This window comes from Aedes aegypti, chromosome 1, assembly GCF_002204515.2.
Source record: "Aedes aegypti strain LVP_AGWG chromosome 1, AaegL5.0 Primary Assembly, whole genome shotgun sequence".
Classification (NCBI taxonomy): Eukaryota; Metazoa; Arthropoda; class Insecta; order Diptera; family Culicidae; genus Aedes; species Aedes aegypti.
The window spans coordinates 108,458,109-108,479,680 of record NC_035107.1 but is presented as its reverse complement, the minus strand read 5'-3'; the positions used below and the strand labels follow the sequence as shown (position 1 = coordinate 108,479,680).

General features: G+C 36.6%; 2 protein-coding genes across 5 annotated transcripts in view; one reads left to right on the top strand and one right to left on the bottom strand.

Annotated features, from left to right (window-relative positions):
• The window catches only part of LOC5576481 (retinol dehydrogenase 13), a 32,854-nt gene extending 28,984 nt beyond the window's left edge, over positions 1 to 3,870 (bottom strand). The window contains exon 1 of the mRNA XM_001662624.2: positions 3,162 to 3,870. Within this exon, the coding sequence (XP_001662674.2) occupies positions 3,162 to 3,259 (98 nt within the window). The 5' untranslated portion in view covers positions 3,260 to 3,870. The remainder of the gene's footprint in view (positions 1 to 3,161) is intronic.
• A 6,023-nt stretch (positions 3,871 to 9,893) lies between these two features.
• The window catches only part of LOC5576480 (serine/threonine-protein kinase D1), a 50,722-nt gene continuing 39,043 nt past the window's right edge, over positions 9,894 to 21,572 (top strand). The window contains exon 1 of one of the 4 annotated variants that reach the window (XM_021844897.1): positions 9,894 to 11,043. The gene's annotated coding sequence lies outside the window, so the exon portion shown is untranslated. Of the gene's footprint in view, positions 11,044 to 21,312; positions 21,507 to 21,572 lie in introns of those variants that run through there. The other 3 variants (XM_021844931.1, XM_001662623.2, XM_021844904.1) reach the window with 3 other exon arrangements.

The following is a 21,572-nucleotide window of genomic DNA, read 5'->3' as shown; positions in this document are numbered from 1 at the left end:
CGAGGATCAAAATGTGGCAATTGCAAGTCCTCAAAAGGGTAAAAACTACCAAAACGAATATCTCTAATACGGAGAAGTACTATCTGTATCATTTTATAACATTTTTTGCATACTATTAGAGGTTTCCGTTTTCATTAATTCATTTATTTACCTCGTGTACCAGTTGCTTGACCGCATACGCGAAAGCTCTCTGGGTGCGTACGCGAAAGCACAAAATATTCGCCCTTAAAACCTGGCGAAAACAACTGACGTTTCTCACGTGGTCTTATATCTGCATTAGTGGTGCAGAGAAGCACGGTTATATCTTGGCACTATAATGGCATGCTATTTCGCCTTTTCTGGCATTATAATAGCATTATATGCGTACATAAAACTGACATGCATCAAATGATTACCCTATATGCGCATATAATGCTGTTACCGTGCCGCATTATCGTGCTAACTGGTTACTTGGGAAGCTCTCAGTTAATAACTGTGGAAGTGCTCATAAGAACACTAAGCTGAGACGAAAGATTTTTTTAGATATGTTTCAAGAAAGTTCTAACTCCTCCAGGATTTTACTCGGTGGTTCTTCCATTGCTTTCCTTAGTGTATCTCTGAAGAAATTACCAGAGATAGTGTCTTTGGAGTAGTCAAGGATTTCCTGGTGAAAATTTTGGAGAAAATCTTTCAAGCGTCCTTTTAGAAATCGCTGGAAGAATTTCTGGGAGAAATGGAAGAGGAATCTCTAGAAAAAATTCTAGAAAAACCCCTGTATGAGTCCCTTGAAGTTTTTACCCGATACGTGTGAGACGAAACTCTTGAAGAACCCGCTGAATAGCCATGATCAAATCATTGTTTTTTTTCTATGGAGCATGTAGAATGTTGCATCAGGATTCATTGCAATCAGAATATGGAAAAAAGAGACTTTAGAGATTAAAAAGGAGACCTTAGAGACCTTCCATTGAAAATTAAGACTTTTCAGAGACTTGCATCAAAATAGAGACCTTTCTAGAAAAATAAAACCTGCTACCAGCCCTACACCAATTTCTTCCTTTTCAAAACTGTTAAGTAAATATGTATGTTCAACAGCCTGGATATTAAAACATGAATAGAATAAGCATAATTAGAATTGAGGTACCAAAAAGAAAGGAATAATCAAAAAATGTTTGAAAACAAATTGAATTTACCCTATTAACATATAAAATCTACAAAATATATATAAATATATGTTAATTAAAATAATAGTAACATTAATTTAAATTTAAAATTGGGTTATTCGCATATAAAATTTAAAGTATATTTTTACCGTTACAAAATAGTGTGACTTCTAAAAACTTAAACCCTACGATAAACATTAAAAATATCTAGTCTATTTTAAAGTATCAAAATGTTTTTCTGAGAAAAAGACCACCACGTTTGTGAATCACGCCCTGATGACGTCCATCGTTTTTCGAGATTTTAAGAACCCTTTTGATCACTTTTCACTGTTTTTCATGTCTGTTTTCTATGATGTTGCCAATTCCAAATAACTTAATGCAGGAAAACAAGTACGACGGTCAGCCTCATTGGTTCATATACTCAAATTTTCATACAGTTGTGATTTTAGTGCTGAAAATCGCCTCTAAAATAATAAATCAAGGAATTCCATTTCGGGGTGAAATTGATCTTGACAGGTGATCAACAGTTATTGTTAGTTTTGAAAATAACTTTATTTATTTAATTTGGGCCTCCTGAATCCCAATATGCTTGCCAAATTCTTAACAATGCAAAATTTATGGAAATAATACACAATTAAGTTTCAACAATACCGCAGAAAACGCCTAAATGTAGGCAATTTCCGAAGGAATCTTCTGATATCTATAAAAAAATCAATGATTACAACAAAATGAGCAAATAATGAACGGTACCGTAAAACGGGGTAACTTTGATAGTTTTTTCGGAGAAAACTTCAATATTTATGCATTCTGTATCAAAGAATTATATTTTATATTTTTAAAACAAGTACTGACATCCTAGCTATCGGTTGCACTTGATAGATTGCCAAAAGATTTATTCTGAATGGATATATAATTTTTCATATAATCGAAAGTCGGTTTTCTGTTTTGGGGTAACTTTGATAATGGAGTATAAATCGAACAAGATTGAATGAATCACGGGACATTTATAGGGCGTTGCATACCTCTAGGCGTTTAACGCTATATGGAAATTTCTGACTTAGATTACAAAAATGGTCCCAGTTAGTAAAAATGGGTTTCGCTAAGAGATTTGAGACCGAATTCATGTTCTACTATAACTACTACTACTTCTATCTTGGGTAAGTGACGAACTCATTATGACTTTATCAAATAGTGGTCGTAGAACAGATTGTTTGTAAGCGTTGCAAAAATGCTAAAATCTTGTAAATTTTTAATATTTGCATAAAAATCCTCAAATGCACTTGATTTCAACGAAAATAGCTTTGACATGAAGTGTCATACTAATACTCTTTACTTTTGCATTCGTTTTCCTTAACTGATTGACAGAAACTTCGATATTTCGTTTACTATGTTGGGGGTCTCACACTATCAAAGTTACCCGCATTATCAAAGTTACCCCGTTTTACGGTACCTAGCTTCTATGTTCTAGCATCTAGCCTTTTTTGCGCGAATTTGTTAGCTCATGACGAACAATTTGGGTGATACTTAAATCACGCTGCATACGATAGTTTAATTTCATTTTAAATTCATACACGATTCTGAAATTTTAAATGAATAATATACTGATGATAGCTGGAATGCAGTATACATTAATGTTTAACGTTTACATTACCTTTTCAATTCAATGCCATCTATGCAACATTTCCAGAAATGTGCAATAATTGAGTGATGTGTAATAATTGGTAATCTACCCTATCGATGGAACATTTTCAATGCATTAATGGTTCTTTTCTTTCTTATACTCGTAGGCTAATAAAAAATAGGATTTTTGCTTAAATTAAGTTTTTTCTATGCGTAATTTTTTTGAATTTTCATAATAATGATTTCCACGATTTTCAATTTTCTTAAGAAATTGCCTAATTGTATTTTGCGGTTTGTAGAGAACACTTATAGTTGAAGCCCATTACACGTGAAACCAAGCCATACATTTCACGTACCCCAATTCTATGAAATTGCTTATGGCATCTCATAACACGGACCAACCTGATTGTGCTGATCAGAAAAACGATTCCGGAAATAACGAATGGCCACCAGCTGCTAAAAGGATCAGCATCTGCCAGGGCTGCCTTGATGTCATCCATCGTCGTCGCTTTACTAACTGTCCTGCTGAGGACGACCTGTTCAATGCTGTTGTCGTTGCACGCTTTTTTTTCGTCGTATATTTGCGCTGATTGCCAGGAGCCACCCACTGGTCGTTTCTATTCCTCTTGTAAAAGAAGTATGCTTATCCACGTGTATTCTTAGAGTGGGTGAAGGTAGGCAAATGGTAAAATCATCACCCGCGACGATTGTAAAATAGGTGTCGATCTAATAAGACATGTCAATTCCACAGACAAATCGAACACTTTTACACGTTTCACTCATTGGAATTCAAATTTTCACATTTCAAATTTGTAACAGAACACAATGTACACCAGCTTTTGCACTTGCTACTATATCACTAAGTCCATGCACGTTTCTGAAATATATTTTCTTGCTTATGTTTTATCAAACTCCTTTAGTATGCTATCACTCTACTTTTCGATTATCAGGATCGGGTATATCGCACTGATCATTGATTGAGCTTAAGCCACAGACTGCCACTTTAACGCAGATTCACTGCTAGTTTGAACCAATAAACCGCTAACGTCATGACTTTGTCTCGTTGTCCACACCAGACTGCAAGTAAAAAGCAATTGAAGCAATGAACGATGAAGTCACAAGTTGATCTGTGAAACCGGAACAGTTCAATTGATGATGTGTGACGAGTTAGTTTTAACGGCCGTAGTATAATGGTATGTGGTGGTCATGGGTACTGATATTAGTATTTGAGTTTATGGGAATCATAGGACAACCGATCGTTCACCGTCATCCAATTTCCCTAAAGAGTGTTATACATATAATCCAACATTTTGTCCAAATTTGTGATATACCATATAGATATGAGAATTTTAAAAGACATTTGAAAGCGGAGTAAAATTGATCGGTTTTATCCTTCTCATGTGAAGTTTAAATAAGCATTATTAATTGAGAGATTTGCAATATTTGAAAGCTGTTTTTGCTATCTTCTATTTCCAAGCTTATAAAATCACAATTAATAACTTAAACCACAATCGAGCGTATGAAACCATAAACCAAAATTTCGACCATTTCTCTGTAATTGTTCCGATTTTAAACCTTTACTCATATGATTGCCTTACATAGAATCCACAAATTAAATCATCAGAAATAAGATGTAATTTTTTGAAAGTACACAGTACATTTCATCAACGATTTTTCTGATTTATTCATCGGTGAATTGAGTAGGTATACGAATTCAAAAAATGCAACTTGGGAAAAAAAAAGCTCTCCGTAATAACTGTGGAAGTTACTGAGCATTTGATCATACCAACCAAAGAAGCAAAATTAAGAGCAAAAAGAAGAAATTTTCTTGTATAAACTCAATATTGTTTTAAAACTTTCCAGAAAAATTGTGGATAGCTGAATTTTTGAATGAATTTTTGAAATTCCTAGGGAAAATGTTGATAAATAAAAACATGCTTCAAATGTTGGAAATTTGTTTGGTAGATCTTCTGAAAGGAATTGAGACATACTACTAGGAGAAAATTTCTTTATTATTTAATCTATTTTTATTTAATATCTGAAAATGAACTTCTTTCAATCTCAGGAAAAATCATTGAAAAAAGCATTGAAGAACCAAAACAAAAGCATTTTTGGAATCGCTTTAAAAACTTCTTTGAAAAATTCTTAAGGATTTTAGGTCAATACTCAGTCAAAACTCTTCTTGTGGAATCGTTGAGAATCCTCCAATAAATTTCAGCAGGAACACCTGTGGGAATTATTTATTCTAGTGCCTCAGGATGAATCCGGAAAGGTACGTCTGGTAAAATATGTAAAAGACAACTTTTAAGTAATTGGGTTCTAAATCCACCCAAGTAACCAATAGCACTAATAATAAGCCCTTAATCAGCATCATAGATGCGTACATGCATTATAATAGCACCACAAATGCTTACACACCTTATAGCAGCACTTACGCTGCATAGAAACCCTATTACAGCATCATTAATGCTTCTAAGCCTGCTGCATACAGGCATTAAATAAGCACTATATTGGCTTTATATTCGAATACAGGGCATGTTTAAATGCCATCCAGTGTTTTGACAGATATACCACGCGCTTTGTGTTTGCATATAGTGGTGAGAGGGAGTCAACATAAATCTAATAAAGGTTTTATGACGGGGAAAAGTGATTCATTCATTTATTTACCTCGTGTACCAGTTGCTTGGCCACATACGCGAAAGCTCTCTGGCTGCGTACGCGAAAGCACAAAATATTCGCCCTAAAAACCTGGCGAAAACAACTGACGTTTCTCACATGGTCTAATATCAGCATTAGTGGTGCAGAGAAGCACGGTTATATCTTTGCTCTGTAATGGCATGCTATTTCGCCTTTTCTGGCATTATAATAGCATTATATGCGTATATAAAACTGACATGCATCAAATGATTACCCTATATGCGCATATAATGCTGTTACCGTTCCGCATTATCGTGCTTACTGATTACTTGGGAAATGTTTAATGAAATCTTGTTTTTATTTAATGACATGAAAGAGCATGTTACTACAACTACTTTAGCATTTTTTCCAGCTCATATAACGACTACATCATATTTAAACTCTAATTTAAAAATTGGGTCCACACGCTTGACACTTTCGATCATGTTTGACGTTCGCTTAGTTGTCAAAAACACCACAGGGGTCTTAGTTTTAACACAGGTGTTGTTTCTATCTGACATTTCGGAAGGGACACGGAAAACAAAATACAGTAAATGGGCAGGCCGGGAGACAATCTCCCGGTGTCGTAGTCCCACCCCAAAATATCACCAGTCGTAGCTCAAACTCTGTTTGAACTTTATTTTCTTTAAAAAACATGACCACTGGCTACGTAAATGGAAATTGAGATGGTTAAATTCAGGCAAAATTGAAATCGGACAGAACGTACTACGTAAAACAAATTGTAAGGCCCCTTTTGGCTAACACTATACAATAGTTTTTAAGTAGTTTTAATATTAGTAGTAAATTTATTGTATGACTAAGATTGACTAAGAAACCTTATACTCTGTACTAAAACTCTGTATCTGGTTGTACCCTTAAGGTACTTCCAGAATTTTTTTCTATATTACCCGAGACGAACCAGCCACGGGCTGAAAGTCTCGTAAATAAAGTTAATAATAATAATAAAATACAGTGAAACCTCCATGAGTCGATATTGAAGGGACCATCGACTCATGGAAATATCGAGTCATGGAACAGCAATCCTTTGGAAAGCTGCTTCTAGGGACCATCATAGTAACCATGAAATTTTGTTTTTAGTATGGTTCCATGAGTCGATATCGAGTCATGGAACATCGACTAATGGAGGTATCACTGTACACCCACAAACTTGAAAAAATGTTTTCTGGACTTAAACAAACGAAAAACATTCGAAAATTGAGTATACATGTGTTTTTGGCCTAAAATTAGGCGTTTTGCACTAAAATTGGGACAGGCCTTTATGACCCTATTGCTATCAACTTTCAGAAGAAAATGCTAAAATTAATTCCTGTTTAAATTTGAGGGCCTAATTCGGGAAAAATTCTTCTCTGAAGAATTTAAAGAGGAATACTTGGAAAATATCCATGACAATATTTCTTGGGGTATTCCTGCCTATAAATTACTTGGAAATTTACTATCTTGACAGAATCCATGGAAGTTTCTTGTACAAATATTTCAAAAATGTTCGAAAGAATTTCTAGAGGACTTTCAATTCCAGAATGTGTGGAGTATTTTCTTGCATAATGCTCTAATAAATACAGTAATTGTTATGAGGACCTTCTGTAAGCATCAAGGTAGGGTAACGGTCCTAATTAGGACCCTTTAATGAAGTGATATTTGGGTTTGGCCCAATTTATTTTCTGTACAGTATAACCAGTGTTAATGAGCATGCCAAAGAGAAAAACTTCCTCTATGACATGAAAATGCTCACATGGGCATGTATAGTTCGAAATACCGGGTACCTCCGTTGGTTTGACCACATTAAATCTGAACACTTTTTCATCTGTACCCCGCTAATTTGCACATCACATCGTTCAGATTACAATACTTGCTGGTTCAAACGTCATTTTGCTCATGGAATGGAGAAAAGTAAAATAGAACGCTGTGGAACGGAACGCAGAATAAAAAAAAAACAGTGAAAGAGGTAACCAGAAACACATTTCTAGGGTGCCTAGATGTTCAAATTAAAAATGAACCCCGATGGTTTGCATGAGGTACCGTTCAAATTAGCGGGGGTGCACGGTACGTCGAAAATAACTCAATTGTAAAGCACCGTTTTTCATTATTTTGGACCCTCAATGTATGTATGTATTTTGGACCTCCTTACATTCAATTACAGAAAAAATCTTAGATACTTTTTGTTTTATATTCTGGCGCGTAGTACGAACAATCGATTAACAATGGAAAACCTATGCCATTTTATACTTCTCGCATAACTTGGGATCTCGCCCTAAAAGCCATTGGTAACGAATTGTGTAACTTGTTTTTATTGTAATTTTCACGAATGATTAGACTTTCATGACGAAATGGAGAAGCTGCCAATAATGTACTGATGGTACATTTTCAATCACCATGATGCGCACTGATCCACCTTTCATCCTTGATTTCAGTCACTACCAGCTGGTTTTTGTTGGAATAGAGGTAGTGTCGCCCCTTCAGGTAGAAGAATCGTCGGTTGAGAAGCATGCGTCGTCGTAGGTAACAGTGTGGAAGATTTATCGAGAGGTATGATATTTGGATAAGTGTGATTGAATTGTAAATATATATTACGGTTGTTAAGAAAATTTTCCATTTTGCGGTAGCCGCCGAGTTCTACCGCAGCTGTCAAAGTTCTACCGCAGGCTTCAAAATCATTCTATCATTGAAGCAAACAATTCAATCATAGTATACTTGAAAGAGTAAGCGCTATGAAAAACACCAACAAACAACAATCATCAAGATGGTATCCAAGGTATCATTGAAGCCTACTGATGATTTACCAGTGCAAATCAGTGATGTGATAGCTGCGGTAGCTTTCCGTTGAACCGTAAAACGGAAAGTTTTCTCTGAAATTGCAATACCTGGAATGAATAAAGAGAGTTGCAGCTGCTGATTGAGGTATCAGTCAGTTAGCTGCCCAGTTGATGGAGACATCTACTGCATTGTATTTCTTTATGATTTGCAATCGGATGTGGACGGGCTAGCCTCGCTAGGATCTGCGTGCTCTTAGCGGACTACCCTTCAACAGTTTTGACATGAGAACACGATCAGCTGGACATGAGAACACGATGACTGTAAACATCGGAGGACCATCTGATTTTGTTGTGTACACAAGACCAGCTGGTGAGTCGAGAACAAAGAAAAAATGGTAAACATTGAGCCGGCCGGAGAAAACTGTCATGAACATCAGGATAATTGCATGGGTGGTGGTGACCGAAAAGGGGCAGCGAAATCTCTAAGTGGTAAAAAAATCGCAATAATTGATCAAAATAAATTTTTGAATTCCAACAAAGTTGACAACAATCGGTTGAAAATCAATTCCTGCACATCTAAAACCAAAGCCACGATAGCACCTTTTAATTTGATCAATGGGGCCTAAAGCCCTGTCCCAATTTTAGTATCAAACGCATAAGTTTAGAGCAGAAACACATGTTTACTCAAATTTAAATGATTTTCATTGGTTTAAGTACAAAAAAACCTTTTTTTTGTGATTTTTTAGATTTTGTGACACCCTTTGGTTTAAACTCAAGTTTTGGGTATATTTTGTTTTCCGTGTCCCTTCCGAAATGTCAGATAGGAACAACCCCAGTGTTAAAACTATAAGCCCTGTGGCATTTTTGTCGAAAAAGAGAATGTCAAACATGATCACAAGTGTCAAGATTCATGTTTGAAACCATTTTTAAAATTGAAGTTTAAAAATGTTATAGTCGTTATTTGAGCTAGAAAAATTGCCAAAGTGATTGCAAGAACCATGTTCTCTTTCGTATTATCAAATAAAAACAAAAATTCATTAAACATTTTAGGACCCAATTATAAAGTATTGAAACACGCATCCTTTTACTCTTTTCCAATCAAAATCGAAATAAAATGCACATAAAACTATGGCCCTTTTTCTAAGTTTGTCCAGAAAGATCGAAGGTACACAATAAAAAATAGCGATTTTTCCCAAGCCTGCTTTGATTGCCGTTGGTGAGTGGTAGTTATCTTGCAATTTGGAAAAGTGTTGTGTCATATTTCGTGTGTAGTATCTGTGTCTCCCTCCCAGGTGCCGGGCTTTCCAAGCGTCCGGCAATTCGAAGCAAAACGATAATACTTGTGGTTACTTAAGTTGAGTTATTCAAGTGGTATAAGTTTTAAAAAATATTCTAGTTTGTAGTCTTTTTTTAAAATGTATTGAAAAATCAATTTCTAATGTTATTCGCCTTAATTTTATGGTTTGAAATTTTTGAGAGTGTCAACTCCCGTTTCAAAAAATAATTTCCGTGCGCGCAAGAACGGAATCGACGAGGGAATCGACACCCGACAAAGTCCCGTTATGTTTCAGATTGCAGCACTGCCGTCACCTAACTGTTGTTTATCTTCTCGCGGAGCCCAGACGTGTTGATGTGTTTGTGTGTTTTCGCATATGTTTTGACAGAAAAGCTTCGCTTGTAACTTCTTTTGTGTTGGTCGTGAAGCCGCGAGAGATTGGATTGTGGCGGAGACGAAAAGCAGAAGCAGACAGATTTTTTCCATCAGCAACGCAACACGTCGAACGTCGTGTGGCGCTTTTCTTCGTTTCGTTTTCTCCTGCCCGGATTCGGTGAAAGGGTTTTGTAGTTTTCGTCGGTGAAACAAGTGGTTATAATTCTGAAATTGAAACATTAAAATCGGCAGTCAAACCGGAAGTAAGTGTTTGAAGTGGCAGTGAAGAAGAAGTTTGAAGATCACGCAGGTGGCAAAAACAATCCGCGACTGGACCGCTCCCCATTTTTCAGGCGTGAAAAGAGAAATTGCTTTCCATAAGAAGACCGCAATGGCATTCGTTGTCATTGCAGAAAGATTGCGAAAATCACTGGATGTCGATGATTATCCTGCTGCTCCATACGGATGCTGAGCTCAATAAAGTGAAGTGAGATTCCATTTGCCTCCTCCTGGCAGGAACAAGGACATCATGGTGAAGAAATTTGATTAGCCTCCCACCAGACACGAATGGCCCCTTTATAGAGGAGGAATAAACGGATTTGTTCCCCTCCCTGACTCCCCAAATCCTTGTCCTTTGGTGTGTGTTGTAGAACTCCATATCATTCCCGAAGGATATCCTTGTCGTTACACATTTTATGTTTCATAACCCGATAAGGCGTAGTGACGACAATTTCCTTTACAAAGTATTGCAAGTGATAATCCTATTCCTTTCCCCCGTACCATTCATTTGGAAGACGTGAGTGCGCAGAGTTCCATCTTGCTTCCCCAAGAGGTTTCTCCAGACGAAACAAAAAAGCACGAGAAAGTGAAGGAATTTGCGGTGTAAACACACATCGCCACTGACCAATCAAAGAAGCACTTAAGTAAAAGAAGGTAGATAAAGTTGAAGAGAGTGGTCCAACCAGACGACGGTGGTGTGTTTCTCGGTTGTTTTTGTTCTACTTTTTCGCCTCGTTGGCGTTTTGATGTGACGGAGCAGAGTGCAAAGCGGAAAGCACGAAGAAAGCTGCTGACTTTACCCTTTAGCTCTCCCTGTCTTCTGGATTGGGTCCACACGGCACTAGTGGACAGAGAAAGGAGAAATAAATACATCGACCTCCCCAGCAGCAGCAGCATCAACCCACAGGTGAGTGTTCGGTTTATGACCAAGTCTTGGTGTGGGGCTTCTCTTTGACAGAGCATTGAGTTTTATGTTTTAAATTGTCTGAAAAGACTTTCAACGGAAATTGTCCTAATTAGGAAACACTTCTAATGCAAGTTTCTTGGAAAATGTGATCGGATTTACGTTATTCCTAATAATAATGTAATTTAATGTGCAGCTCTTTGGGCAAATCAAATGAAGAGTGATTTTGAATTGAAAGTCACCGTTTGGTTGTTATAAGCTTTATAGGAATATAAGTCATTGTTGCAAAATAATTAAAAACTTAATTCCAGTGCGCATCCTACACTTTCCTTTCTTTCGCATTCTCTCGATTCTCGGAAGTTTCTAAAGCTACCTAAAGCAATAAAACAGTACTTCTCACTGCTACTTAACATACTTCATTGATCCCTTTTCGATCATTTAGCGAAAGCTAGCGGTGGTAATCCTTCTTGGACCCCGTCTTGAAAAAATCTCTTAGTAGGTCACGTCCTCTTTCGTTTATTCACTGAATATACTTGCACCACGAACATAAACTTAAAACTGTCTAGCTTAAAATTGAACCAGCCTTTAGTCCAGGCTCTTTGATATAAGTAAGGAAACAAAGGGTACCGCCAATCGTGGATAGTTGTTCCGAATTTGGAGGGATTAAGCAGGAAATCTTGAACTTCATTAAGGAAATCAAAGTTTCCTTCCACATCGCGAAGAAAGGAAACTACCGCATTTTGCGGATGTTTTAAGGGGACGTCTTTCCTATGAAGGAAAATACCAAAAAGTTTGTATGCGTAAATGGCGGGGGCAACTATAAGCCTAACTTTTGGGATTGCCCTTCGCGCAAATGAATCGTTAAGGTTCGTACCAGGCAGATGAACGGCAACGTTTTTCGTAGCCGGAATTCCCCAGGCTGGATCTTCAAGAATTCTCATTATTCAGTTATCGATCGTTTGCTTAATAATCATTTCTGTTTCTGTTCGGGATGAACCACTGCGACCAGTTTTCTTTGATCTTTTGTGGTATACCCGTGTCCTTTGTTTAGTGCATGTCGTTCTACTCCATTACTATTGAGAAATAATGAAGTAGTCGTTTTTTATACAAATATCATTCTTTACCATTTTGCATAGAGCTTCATTAGAAAAAGATACCGCTATTTATACCTTTTGGAGAAAACAGTTTGTCACCATTAAACTCTCAAAAGCGCGCCCCTTAATCAGGCTCGGCCACTAAGCTGTTTGAATGATACTGATTTTGACCATGCATCGGTACTCTAGCGTATCAAATTATTGCTTCTACATAACTTATAAGGTCGTTTTTTGAAACTGTGAACAGGTTATCGCATGAGACATTTAGATTCCTTGAAACAAAAAGCTTATTTTAGAAGTTAAGAAGTCTGCTACTCCACTGATTCGGAATCGTTTCCCTCCTAGATATCGAAAGATAAACTCTTGAACTTGGAACCAACCTCAGATGCTGATTGAGCCATTTTTCCACTTCGACCTCCTCATCATCTAGGACAAATAGGTGGGTCTTAGTGGCTTGTTACTCTCTTATACTCTTCCGACCGTAACTTAAAAGTATTCACAAGAACAGATACAGCAAGGGTACAATTTGGTAGATCTTACCTCGTAACGCACCTCGAAAAGGTGATCTACCCGCGTTACGGGTATTAATAAACATACCCATCAGGTAAATTAAGTTGCGTAACAAAACATCAAAAGACAAAACGTCGAATGTCAAAACGTCGAAAGAACAAAACGTCAATAGGAAATAATTGAAAGAAAATGCGAATAACTTGGAAGAATGATTCTCTTTTAAAAGAATACACATATAGCTATCAAGTTGAAAAGCCATGTATTGCCGTTGCCTTGGTCTCTGTTGAGTAGCATCGTAGGTACCAGTGCGCATCGTACCTTCGTGCAGTGCGTACACGGTTTCTCTCTGCTATTGGAAGTTTTTCTTTAAAAACTACCTAAACAGTACTTCTCAGTGCTACAAATACAGTACTTTGCTAGTACAGTGCTAAAATTCAAAACGGTGCTTTTCAGTGCTACTAAAACAGTACTTTTCAGTACTATTTTTCTACTATAAATCCCTTTACGATTCTTGTTTAGACCCGTGCCTTCGATTTTGCGTTGGACTCGTTGGCGAAAGCTGGCGGTGGTAATGCTTCTTGGACACCGTCTTGGGAAAAAAACCTCTCGAAGGTCACGTCTGGACAAACATTTGAAAAGGGCTCAAGAGGTCTTGAGCCTTTTTTCGGGAACGTTGGTGTTGAGCCCATTTTAGGATTTAAAGCGCGTAAAAGTGGTCACTAAAAGTGGCAAGGATGGAAGAAAGGACCTTTCTCCGGAATGCGAACTTTCTTCCAAAGGTGAAATGGATAATGTTGATAATTGCATCGAAATGAGTTATCAGTTCGATGCTCTAGACAAATTTTCCGAACACCAAATCGAATCAGCCTCTAGCCCAGGCTCTTTGATTCAAGTGAGGAAGTGCCGCCTTTTGTGATCAGTTATTCCGAATTTGCGGGATTCAGGCAGGAGATCTTGAACTCCATTAGGGGAATCAAGGTATCCTTCCAAATCGTAAAGAAAGAATACTGTCGCGTTTTGCCGGAAACTCTTAAACATCGCGAACTTCTTCTCAGACATCTTGAAGAGAAAAAGCACATTTTTTTTACTTATGAACTGAACAATACAAAACTGAACGTTTGTTCAAAGTCGTCTTGAAAGGTCTCTCAAGTGACTATAAGTCACCTAATGGAATAAATTATTTTCTTGGATTTTCCCCAGTCCAAGTAATCATTATGAAAAGGAGAACCCAATCTGGCATTGTTCGGAAAAAGACTTCCTCAAGATTTAAATAATATTGAAGCTTTAGAAAAAGCAAGACTTTTGTTCGATGTCCGTGTGACATGGGAACATTTCCAGAAACCTGGAGGAAATGTCCAGAACCCCACTCAGTGCCGTCGGTATCAAAAGTGGGGTCATGGCACAAAACATTGCCGCATGGATGCTAAATGCATGATTTGCGGAGGTTCTTCGCACGCTAGGGACGTCTGTCCTGTGTAGGATGATACCACAAAATTCGTATGCTCGAATTGCGGGGGCCCTCATAAATCCAACTTTTGGAATTACCCTTCGCGTAGGCGAGTCGTCGAAGCTCGTGCTAGGCGGATGAACGGTAGCGTAGGCTACGATAACGGTCGTTTCCGGAATTCCTCGGAATGCTCATTTTTCAGTAAACAATCGCTTGGTTATGAATCATACCCATCAGGAAGATTATAATCATGCTCATTCACAAACTAATTTTATTCCGTTGGATAGCAGTTCGAATCTCTTAATTTCGAATGGATCTACCCATGTAAAATCCTATGCCGATATCGTAGCAGGTAATTTGAACTCCTCCCCTTTTTACTCGTAGTATACCCGTTCTTATGGTTTCAAATCAAATGAAAAAAAAAACCCTGCCGCCACAGGAAACTTCTACTCCGCCTCTTCGTCTACAGAAAATTCTAACGGAAAATCATCAGATAATGTAACCACTTCTAATTGAATGTCTCCCTCTGATTTTTTTTCTAACTGAACAATTCTCGCATAACTTCTGAACTCGCCCTAAAAGCCATTGGTAACCATGTGTGTAGCTCGTTGTTTCTGAGCATTTGAATGGATTTTATTGCTATTTAACAACGCTATGGGGAAGAAAGGATCATTATCTACCTGCCCGTGATGTTGGTTTGGATGCTTATTCCTTCTTTTGCTCAGAAACAACGAGCCACACAGGTGGCTACCAATGGCTTTTAGGGCGTTATCTCAGAGTATGCGAGAATTGAATCAAATGATAGTTAAAAACCACCACTTTGACTGAAGTAGTCCAAGTTGGTATAAAATTTACTAATCAAATTGTTATTGGATTACGTTTTTCTAATAGATCCAAATAATTATTTAAATATTTTAAATTGGAATGCTCGACGAGAACGAGCTGTTTAATTATAATAACATACATATAGCAGTTATTACTGAAACATATTTAAAACCTGGATCCAAACTCAAAAGAGATCCAAACTATTGTGTTTATCGTAATGATCGACTGGATGGAGCATGTGTAGGAGTTGCTATCGTCATTCGGCTATAAAACACCCATTTTTTTTTGGGAATTTTGAAACTAAAGTTTTTAAAACTTTAGATGTTTCTGTTGAAACTCAGCTCGGTTTATATACTTTCGAAGCTGCATATGTGCCTTTTCAATGCACTGCAGTGTTGTGGGCTTCGTGGCCGTGCGGTTAGTGTTACCAAGCTGTGGCTAAATCGAGTCAAGGAGTGTGGGTTCGATTCCCACTGCAGTCCGGAAAACTTTTCGTCAGGAACGTATTTCGACTGTGCCACTGGGCGTTGCATGCTAGTCCGTTGTCTGGTGTGGTGCTTCCTTCAAAGGGCAAATCGTCCACTGGAAGCATTTATGACCGTGTCGGTGTCTTTAAAAAAATACAACATTTGCTTCAAACTGCATGGTAACTAATGATGATAATAACACAGACAGACAGACGTAACTTAAAACCCATTTTTTTAAATCCATCACCCAATTCACACCATCAACATCTGGTGAGCATGTTGCACGAAGCACTGTTTTGTACAAGACCACCAGAAGGCGCTAGTGTAAAACGTTAAACACGGAGAAAAAAGAATCGCGCGCCTCTGGTTTTGAGGTTTGTAACATACACACTCAAACAGCGCACGATAATAGTAGTTTGCGGAACAAGTTGCTGAATGATGATTTTTACAGCACGAGTTCTAAATTTATCCTACGAGGCTTGCCGCAAAACAGTTGCGTAATGAGAAAGCGTTGCGTAATTAATCATTACAGCACTGGCTTCAGTTGTGTAATGACTACTCCCGCACTACATACTTCAGTGCAGGAAAGTAGGCCGTTTCATGACAGATTAGCGTGATGGAAATCAGTCTGTTACGAAGAGAAATTGCAAAAAAAAAAATAATTACCGAATTTTGGTGTACTGTCGTTGGTCTGTCAATTTTTTTTACCGAAACAACAGTGATTTTTCAGTATTACCGGTCGCTCAGATCACCGAGTTCGGTAGATCTGCATTTTGACAGCTACGTATCACAATTTATGCATTCTTCTGACTATTTGTAACGTGCTCCTATTATTATAGAAAATTACTTTTAAAGTCGATAATCATGTAGTGAAGAAGTAATTCTCATTGTAATTACTGTGGCAAAGCCGGCAAAGCATCCAGTATCATCAGATTCGGCTTATTACATATATATTTTTACGATGTAGCTTTGCTTGCACTCTAAATTTAATTGTTGATGAATGAAGAAATGTGATTGATGTTGTCGGACATAAGGAGTGTATCGAAAAGTAGTCGCAAACATTCAAAACGGTATATCTCAGAGCATAGTTCATCTTTTCAAAAGCTTTTTTCACGTAAATCGTCATCATGTCATCAAATATTGAAGCAGCTAAAAAAATATTGAATAATATGCAGTCTTAATATAAATACAACAAGGTTTGTAAAGAATGGAAAATAAAATCTTGCACAAAATTACATTTTTGAAGTGTCTTCTGAAGATTCGATGATTTGTATTGAACAAAATGTATATCAAACAAAATAGGATGAAAAGCTTATTCTATCGGAAAGTATGTTTACTTCACACAGCACGTGAAAAGAAATTCAAAAAATAAATTATTGCTCTAAAAAAGCTCAATTATTGGAACAAGGTCGGTTTTAGAAAGTCACTTTTTTTTAACCCGTATAGGCCTGAGTGGTGGAAAAATTACTAAAACTCTCACCGGTCAGCGAATACTTAACGGATTTAAATTATTTTTTGTCAGTATACTCGTACACATATCTAGTTTCTAAAAGTGGTCAAGGGATCTCGGGAATGTTCTTGTGGCCGGAGTTATTGCGGTGGACCACTGGGTCAGGTCGGGTGACAAGGGTTCTGTGCTTCTATGCCCCTGAAGGTAGGCAAATTTCAAGTCACAGATAATTTCCAGAACCGACTATGATGTGGCCACTATATCAAAAAGTTTTAAGAAAATCGCATCAGCGTAAACCTTCTGATAATCGATTGAATTGAATAATTATGTCAACTTCAGTTGATAGATCCTACAAATGACCATTTTTGGGTCCCCGAGGTGCCTCAAATTTATGATGAAGTGCACAATTAGTATCTTAACATCTGTGCCAAGCTTATGGGAACGCATTGTAGTGAACTATTATGTTCGATCTATACTTTTTTAAATTTTAATCGGTTTTGTACCTAACAAATCTAGAGCCGGTTTTTCAGGGCATTAAGTCCGAGTGGCCGCATCTGGTACACTCTAAACGGTGGAAAACCATTCATTTAGATTGTTGAATATCAGATCTTAATGATTTATGCAAATTCAAATGATTGCCATTGAAAATAAATAAGGATAACTTGGCATGTCCCAAAATATCGCCTTTTTCTACCCGACTTGACCCAGTAACCCACTGCAATAACTCCGGCTATAGGAGTGTTCCCGAGTTCCTCTGGCCACTTCTAGAAACTAGATATGTGGGCCAGTATATTGACAAAAAATTATCGGAATCCGTTAAGTATACGCTGAGTGGTAAGGGTTTTAGTAGTTTTGCTTTCACTCAGGCCTATACGGGTTAATCAACTTTTGAAGCTCTGTCATAAACAGCGGCAATTATATAGAATAGCATTTTTTGCTTACATTACTTCATCAATATGCAAAGAAACTTTTGATTCAAAAAACATTTTTTTATTCATTACAATCGTTCGATATTACCATTAACGTGTAGAAAGAAAAAAAAATCAAAAAATGAGGTCCTTAAAAATCGACTTTTTTCGATTTTTGTATTTGCTCTCAAATGCTTGTTAATGAATTATTCAAAATATGTTTTACACTATGTCACGAGAGTTGTGGCACAGAATATATAAGCATAAACAAAAATCATTTTTTCTAAAAATTTTACACATTTATTAACATATCAATTTTTCCAGAGGTGTGCAAGATTTTCATCGACATCTGTTAGTTATTTGCAATATTATCATGCAAAATGCCACTTTATTGAAACAATATCACCACATCATCATTTTTAAATACATTGTAAAGCATTGATCAAAAAATTGTTTGTAGGTTCAACCCATTAATTTTGAGACTGTTTTGAAAGTTTGCGACTACTTTTCGATACACTCCTTATTCTTTTTCAAAACAAAGGTCCTATGAATGCGAGAGAAAGCTACGCCAGTACGCCAGACTGCAGTTCTTCGGTGAGCGATATTGACCATTCGGTTGTTTTGACAGCTGGGCTGCGATATCAGAATTACCGATCATTCTGTAATCGGTTCGTTTACCGAATCAATTACCCGTTCAGCTCTTGAGATTTTGGTAAATAATTTACCGAATTCGGTGATTTGATCTAAGTGTGTAAGTTGAAAAAATTGGAAGTTCTTATAAGCTGCCCATAAAAGCATAACTGTCCCATATGGATTTTTGAATCAACACCTTTTTTCGTCGCAACATTCATGTTTTTATAAGTACTTTAGTATGCATATAAAAATTAACACACTTTTTTCGGAAAAGTTGTGGAAAAATAGGAAGCTGGTGCAGTCCTATATTGAAAAATAAAGGCATAACAGTCTCTATATGAACTTTCAACCCGAATAACAATTGCAAAACGTGAGTTGTGTTCCAAATTATATATTTTGCTGATGCCTAGAAGCAAAATGAGTTATCTGTGCGGTGGCGCTAAATAAATATGGCATGCAGAAATGTATTAGAAAATTATGAATATTTGTATGAGAATACAAAACTCAATCTTCGAGCGCAATTTTCTCAATGCCTACTATTTCCATATGGGACAGTTATGCCTTTATGGGCAGTAAAGTACTATGCTAAAATAAATATTAATGTAGTGTAATGTCAGGAATTAGTAGAAAAAGAGAAGATAAAGGACACCCGTCAAATACCACAGTAAGGCCCGTAAAAAAACTACACGCCTTTTTTGGATCACGGTACTTTTCCAATTTCGATAATAGAGCATGGCGGTCATAGAGTTAATGACTATATCTCATCAAGCATTATGTTCATTTGCTGAGATTCGGAAAATATTTTGCAGAGAGTTATAAAATGAATGAACAGAGGATTGGAAGGAATTTCCTGAAAGAAAATCTTGTGAAAGAAGTAATTTGTGCTAGAAATGTTTAATCATGGAGTAATTTTTGAATTAAATATCTTTTGATTAATTGTTGAAAATTTTGCAGCTGAAATTTCAAATTTCATTCATTTCATTTAGTTTTTTTTTTACAAGAATACCGTTAGATTTTTTAACGAATTTCTGAGGAAACTAGATTTTTTTTCTGAATTTCTGAGGCACATATGAATTATCTCAAGAATTCAATCAACTGAAGCTTCTGATGAAAATACAATCGATATAATAGGAATATTATTTTCGATTTTTCTTGCGGGATTTTCTGTAATGTCCGTAAAAAATGTAGCTTAAATGTTGTGGAACCAGTGAAAAAAATAAAATAAATATTATTACTTCTTTCTTCTTCTTGTGGAACAATGTGTGAAATTTAGCGTTTATTTTTAAAAACAGTAAAAATTTCTTGTTGACTTTTTTATGTGGTCAGAAAAACACTTGACTGGCTGAAGAAGTTTAGATTGCTAGAGATAATTCCCATATATTGATTCAAAAAAATTTAAACATGGGCTCTTATTTTATCCACTCTTAGAAATCCTACATAAACATTCTCAACATTTTGCCCAAATTGTCATCTAGAGTTATGAACAAAGTTTCTTTATGTTTTCCTCAACAACTCTCATTGAAATGCTGACAGATATATCTGAAATAATTCACTCACCAATTATTCAATATTTTTTACGGATAACTAATCAATGATCACGAGATAATTTGGAATCATTTCGAGGCTCATCAGACCGCTACATATAATCCGATTGATATATCAAAAACATATAAGCACAATAACAACAAAACATTTGCGATAACACAATACAGCTGATCATTTTAAAATTTGATGCTTTCATTACACTTCTTTTTACTGTCGATTACCATCGTATTCCATCGATTTATGGTGCCTATGAAGCAATAATTCATACAGCTTGTCTGCTTTGTAAGACTTCTCCCATACGTTAAACAATAACTTTGAAATATGCTAGTTCTACTCATAAGTACGTTCCACATTACGTTTCTTAAATCGCACTGGTCACCAGCATTTTCATTTTGACTTATTTTCACTTTGTTTTAACTCAAAATGTTAGGTTTCAGTACATAATAATCAATATTGAAAATTCAATGTGTTGCCAAAATTGGAAATTGAAATTCTCTTAAAGTTCTTACACAATTTATAAGAAGTTTCTCCAAAAATTCTTGCGGATATTTAAAGATTTTTTCAAGATATTTGAAATGGAATTTTAAATTATTGGATTGTTTCTATATATTATAAATTTAAAAATAACTGATTTATTAAGCCATTCCTCCGCGTTTTCCATCAGAAAAAATATGTATTCGCATAGAAATTCTCTCAAGGATTCAAGTAGAGTTTCATCCAGGAATTATTGCAGGGATAATAAGAGTCAATAGGAATCTTTTTGCTTTCCAACTCAAACTTTGGGTTTTAACTCAACCATAGTGTCATTGGCAAAGTAAGCTCTTATTAGTTTTTAAATGCATGGTGAACTATACATTGAAATTAAAGCTTTACGGAAAGGTGTGGCTTCGAAAATCAGTGGCTTTAATGGACAGTCCATCTTTGTTTACTATTCTATGAGTTTTATTTTCGTTTTTTTAACCACTCTTATTCCTCATACAAATTTGCTTTGAATTATCTTAGTCTGTGCTTGAAATGCAATGAGAATAATTAATTTTACCAATGCACTTCTCACAATATGCAATTATTTGCTGTAGCTAGGTTGTCTGAGTAAATGTATATACCCCTTGTGCAGGTAGTCCAGTCCAGTCAGTGCAATCTCCTCTCGGAATCTGGAAATCAGTTTCTTACGTAATACAGGTAAACCTCGTTAACACGAACGCAAACCTGATTCAATGAGCATTGGAAGCCAGCCGAGTTTGATTGTTAACCCCATAGCCATTCCCGCCTGTACAACTTGACATGCATTTATGGAAATTGACTGTAGCGCAAGCAATTGAGTTGAGTCCCATCCATCGCATCGGTGAGGCCAAATCATGACACCTTTGGTGGTGAGAGACTGCTTATCATCACGCGAACCTCCCCCTATAACTACTAAGTGCTGACTGGCATGTGATCGAAACATGAGCTTCGGACGGACGGATGGCAGGCGATGACCGCCGGCCAGTGAGAGAGGGTGGATTGAAAGTAAACATCGAAGATGACTGACTCGGAGCAAATCAATCGAGTGAGCGAAATCGTTTCAACAGTCCTCCAGTGGCCTTGAAGGTGAGTTCTGTTCCGCGTGAAGTGCATCAATTTGATTATTAATATGGCGTTGTGGATATGACGTTA